The 6,088-nt window shown below is 30.3% G+C and overlaps 1 protein-coding gene across 1 annotated transcript in view; it reads right to left on the bottom strand.

Moving 5' to 3' along the window:
- Positions 1-3,244, bottom strand: part of LOC102674566 — a 7,900-nt gene extending 4,656 nt beyond the window's left edge. Inside the window, 3 exon segments of the mRNA XM_031509221.1 lie at positions 1-313; positions 2,158-2,231; positions 2,829-3,244. Coding sequence (XP_031365081.1) covers positions 1-313; positions 2,158-2,231; positions 2,829-2,874 — 433 coding nt within the window. The 5' untranslated portion in view covers positions 2,875-3,244.
- Positions 3,245-6,088: the final 2,844 nt, after the last annotated feature.

Raw genomic sequence — 6,088 nt, 5'->3', positions numbered from 1 at the left:
ATGCTACGTGTTTATTATTCTTGTGGGTGGACTGCGCCTCGCCACGAGCCTTGGCTGCCGCGTGGCCGAGAACCGTGAAGCTGCCCAATATACTGGGTGGGTTGTAGTCGTGATGAGAAACTGGTTTACCCTTTCGTTGCGGCTTCAACTTTTCCGAGGCGGCCATGTGCTCTTGAAGCTTGCCCAGCACCGGGTGCAGGGGGCCACTCCGCTCGAGGCTGCTAGATGGCGACACGTTCGTGCCTATGGTGTCCTCGTAGGCGTTGGTCAGAGGGCGCCACCCGTTTGCAATCATTGACGGCCGCGTTGGTGGCTGCAAATGCGATAGATCGTTAGAGTTGGACTTGTGGGTTTAGAGAGTTTAGAAAGCGATCAGATTCGGATTAAAAAAAAGGTATACGTTCATTATACGTTGCAAATTTTGATTTTTATTCGAAAGTTTGTTATGTTTTGTACGTGGAACGCGATAGAGTAGTTTTTTTTGTTGAAATTTTTATGAAATTACTCTGCAAAGAGAGAGAAAAACTTTCAGGATTTTTTTCAATTTTGAAAATGTTTTTCACAGAGACTCAAAGATTAAACATTTTGTAATTTAAAATTTTTCTTTATCAATCTCATTCATGGGATTGATCTCTTTTAATTAATGTTTGGAAAAATAAAGAGAGATTTTTGAACTACATAACTATTGATCGGCTTCTGGATTTTACATATAGTACTTGGTGAATGAAACATAATGAGATCGTGGGATATCATATGTGGTGGTAGAATATAATGGAGTTTAGGGATATTGCCTGGCTCAAAGCTGTGAAGAAATAATCTGTATTATATGTGGTTTCTTTAGCTACTCTATTCTTGAATACTTTCTGTACTACTTTTGGCTAGAGGAATTTTTCTTATCGCAATGCATTTTTGGATATTAGTTATTGTAATAAATCGTGTATCAAGATGAGAATATAGGGAGGATTTCTTTTCAATCCGTTCGTAAAATGGATAAAATGCTGGTATATGTATGTATATTCTGATATAACAATATCCATAAATTTTAACATAGTTTATAATTTATGATTTATTTTTAAGAGTTTGATTTTTAAAATTTTGATCATTTATAAATAACATTTAATTTTTATCAAATTAAACGACTAATCAATTTTACGATTTCATTATATTTTATTCATCTATATGTTTAATTTAATTTAAAAATAATTCTTGATTCTTTATAAAAAGTTGCAATTGATATAATTTTGATACTGAAAAAATAAAAATTTTAAAATTTATCGCGTAAAGGTTGAAATTTTTTTCCACCAGAAAGCTTGAATGTAGCGACTTGATCCAAAATGCTGCGCGGAGAGTCGAGTATCGATTGAAGAAATTGGATAAATATTAGCTAAAAATTTACGTCATCCCAACAACCCGCAGAAAGACGTTTAAAGTACATGAATCGGCCGTTATGGATCGTGTACATTAGCTTAAAATAGTTTCAAAGGTTTTACGAGTTTCAATAAGTGACATTGTTTGTCTTTCTAAATTTCTTCTAAATATAAGAGCTGCATTCGAAAGATTGATGCTTCCATTAACATTTCTTTTTTCTTCTTCTTCCCAATTGTAAAGCATTTTACGAAAAAATTATTAATTATTATAAATAACTTTTTATAATAAACGATAATATTATATTATTTCATTTTTAAAAATGAAATTATATATTATATTATAATAGAAAAATTATTATCTTTTTTCTAATTTTGTTAAATATTATTTAACCAAAGTAAATTATTTTATAGAATAAAAATGTACGATACAATACCAGGTATAATAACTCTTAACTTAATTATAAAATTATACCACGAACTTATTAAAATAATTTAACTGTGATTAATTTCCTCGACAGTGCGTCCAATTAATTCGGCTTTATGTAAAAGAAAAAAAGAAAATGGAATAAAAAGAAATGAAATAATTTTCCACCAACTCGACACAAACAAAAGAAGTTTCATAGCAAACATGTCAAAATGTTCACTTCCTCTTCACACTTTCCCCGTTTTAACATAATTTAACCACACCTGTGTTTGGCAAACAAACCGAGGCAAACCATCGCAACTTTTACCATTTCTGGCAAGAACAATTAATTGCCTTTGTTACGTTATCGTTATTCATTCTACTTACCGGCTTGTTATCAGAACGGTCTATCGACACGGTAATTGCACCGATGCAGGTGAAGAGGCCCATCGCGAGGACACCTGTGGTATTTTGCGTAACAAGCGTGAAAAGAGAATATTAATCACCCCTTGGGAAAAAAAAATTTAATGAAACATTACAATTTTATAAGAATTTTTAAATAATGAACTTTATTTATTTATTTTTTTTTTTTCAAATATTAAGAGGTTCAGTGAAAAAGTGCTCAATATCTGCATTAATAAATTAATTTCTGAAATCTAGTGTATTAATTTTAAATTTCGTACTCGTAAAATTTTTTCTCTTTTATAAAATTATAATGCTTCAACACACTATCTCTTTGTCACTGTGATATTTCAATCTTTTTAATCTTATAATTTCAATTTGGAATATTAATAGAATAAAAAAGAAATTGTTTTAATGATGGATATTTATGGATAATTTAAATTTCAAAGTGAAACACGTCCATTAATGCAATAATTTATTAATACCAATAATTTATTAATACAATGATCGATGCAATCTTAATTCCATTCCAAAATTTTCTTTATCTTTATTACTTTCTTTTTTATTCGAATAGAAAAAAAAAAGAAAACAAGTTTTTCGATCAAATAAAGGTAATAAAGAAAAAGAAAAAGGTGAGTAGTAATCAATAGACTTACAATCGAACATTAATGTGGACCGCATCGTGACAGACCATGGGACCATTTACGCGATCGTTCTGCAACAAAAACATTGGTCGATCGTTAGGCAAACTCAGCGAGGCAAAATTGGCCGATTACGAAAGTGTAAGGGGGGAGGGCAAAGGAGATCAGGTCCCCGATCGTCGAGTAATAGGAGGACATGAAAGGTGCAGTTCGATAAAAGAGGAGAAAGGAAGTATAGAAAGCGTCCGGTTTTATGCGCAGTTTCCGCCCGCTATTTTGTCATTTCTCGTTGAAATCAAGGCAACAGTGAAACTCTGCTAGAGAAGACGGAAGAATTTCTCTAACTCGACTTTTACGACTCCACGCCTGCTCTGCCCCTCATTTTCTGAAATTTCCCACTTAGTGCCCGGCCACGAGCTTCCGTTTTCCTAGCGTGTGAACCGGAAGTGGATGGTTTTCGAATGATTCTCCACGATGAAGACTTTTGTCAAGTGATTGTTGTTGAAAATTTTTTTCTAGATATTGCCAAATTTGTTAGAAATGAATTTTATTTATAATTTTTGGTTATTTTTATTTGTAAATTTGAGAAAGGTGCAAAGTTTGATGCAGTAGATTTTTCATTTTATATTGAGTTTTTGAAATTTTATATTGGGTTTTTGAAATATTTTCAAATTTAAGCAACATCGTGCGAGGACTCTTGTCGAAATTATCTAGAAATTTTCTAGAAATTAATCATTTGTTTTCTTGGATATTTTTATATTTTCTAATAACAAGATAACAGTTAAACAAATTATTGGAATTTTGTAAAGAATTTTGATAAAATTTTGATTTTGTAAAAATGAATTGATAAAAGAAAATATTTTTCTTGTTGTGAGAATATTTTCTTAAGCGTTTTTTCTTTTATTCTCATTATTCTCATTTTGGAAATGCATAATAACAAATAATGAAATTTATAATAAAATTTTTATCATAAAGTTACGAATAGTTAAATTGTAGAACATTAAAAGTGAGATCTTCGGATGTAATTGACATAATTGACAGTCAACAAATATAATTTCTTGATGGCAACGTGAATTGATTCATTGATTTGTTAGTAAGATTGTTTAAGAAACATTAATTAAATTTTCACCACGACTATGACTGCGTGTATAATTTCACTTAGGCGTTCAAGGGCGTGAAAATACGAGGAATAAATTAATCGTTTGAAAAAGTTCGACTTTCTCTTATTAATTTTCTAGGCTTGAACTCTGACGTAAATAATGGTACACTTTTCACACAAGGGGCGAATGAAAAATAGAGAACTAGCTTCGAGTCAACGTAATATAGAGAGTGTTATTTTATACGTTTCTGTATTCTGATCGAAACTTATTTATGATTTCGTAAATATGACAATTGATGAAACATATATATTATATAATCGAGATTATAATATTACATTACATGTATTTTTAAAAAAATGGTGATAATAATAAATTGATTATATGTTAGATAGATAATAAAGTTCTGTATCTAAATTTTATTTAAATTTTTACAATTATTCGAAAATTAATTATAACTTGCAATAAATATAATTGTAAAATGTAAAATGATAATAAAAGGAAGAGAACTTTATTAAGATTAATAAATGTGAAAAATTAATGTATCAATGTTTTGAAGAACAACAAACGAATTTTTAAGATTTTAAAGTAGTAATATAAATTGCTGTATAATTTCATTCTATTCATTTTTTCCAAAAAGAAAATACGGAGGAGAATTTTTTTGTCAACGTAATGGAGCACATTAGCTAAATTGATTTTACTATAATTACAAAATTTATTAAATTTCACATTTCCAGTTGATGATAAGTGAGGTAATTTGAAGTAGTAGTAAAACTATTACATAGTTTTATCTTGTAATGGGAAAGTTATAACAAAAATTTCTATTTGTTTAATGCATCGAAAGTAGTAATTATCTTTCATCCTTTTTATGAAACATTTGCAATATTTATCAATTCTTTGTACTACTTTTTTCAGAAATTATTCTAAACTTCTTTGAGATGTATCTAATAATTCTATTAACTTCTTTCCAAGAAGCTAATTATTCTGAATATTAGATCATAATATTATTTTTTATTTATATATATATGTTATATCATGATTAATCTATCATGATAATAAAAAACTCTTTAATTTTTGTAGATATCGCGACAAACGAGTTAATAAGATACTAATTGAAGCTTCATTCTAATAAATAAAATCTAGAAATAATAAAAACAATTTCTTCACTCTTTAATTCAATACAAATTTTTATATAAATTCCCTAGAAAATCAGTATTATCTCGTATCAAGTATCTGCTTAATCTCTACATTAAGAATAACAGCAGAATAACCAATTAAATATCTATTATTAAAAAGAATTTCTCCAAATTATTCTATAAATTAAGAAAAAAAAGAAAAAGAAAAAAATCAACACTACCTATATTCCACATTAAGTATCAAATATCTATTATTAAAATATCGAAAAGAATTTCTTCATTCGGTTTAATTCCAACAAATTTTGAAGAAATAAAAAAAAAAACCCTATACATCGAGAAAAACAGCATTGCTTATATATCCACATCAGATGATATTTAATCTATTTTATTTCAAAGTTACGTTCATGCTCGAGTTCTCGGCAAACACCAATTACTCTGCCATTGCGCAATTACGTTTCCTCTTCTATCCTTGTGTTTTCCTTTTTTTCTTTCGTCGAAAATAACATCGAACAACCGAATCGAATTGTTCGAAGCCCGTCCACGTACTAAGCGTATCAGCGCATGCGCGAATTCCCTGTGGGCGAGCAGGTGCTGCCACCTGCGCGCAGAAAATTACCAGCCAAAATCAATAGAGCAGGTGCATTTAAATTTCACGCAGATTCCCCGGTTGAATTAATTACCGGCATTAGCCTGTCCCACGGGGCTCGATGCAAGCTCTACGGCCAACTTTCCTTCAAACCATTTCCGGTTCGTAAATGCGCGCGCTATTCGAATTTACCCCGCGTGCTAGACAATCCAATCGTAACACGTTCCTGAACGTGGTCCATTGGATCGAAAGAGGAATATCAGAGAGAGAAAAACGATTGCGCGTGGTTACACGTTCCGTGAATATCTAATTTAGAGCAAAGCTTTCTCTATCCGGATGTTTCGGGTAATTGGGTTTGCGTGTAGTTTTTATTTTTGCTTCGTTTCTTTTTTCTTTTTTTTTTTTTTTCTAATTGGGAAAGAATTTTTTCAGGAGAATGGGAATAAGGATAAAAGC

Source organism: Apis dorsata, unplaced genomic scaffold, assembly GCF_000469605.1.
Source record: "Apis dorsata unplaced genomic scaffold, Apis dorsata 1.3 scaffold_132, whole genome shotgun sequence".
Lineage (NCBI taxonomy): Eukaryota > Metazoa > Arthropoda > Insecta > Hymenoptera > Apidae > Apis > Apis dorsata.
This window is presented reverse-complemented; position numbering and strand designations above follow the sequence as displayed.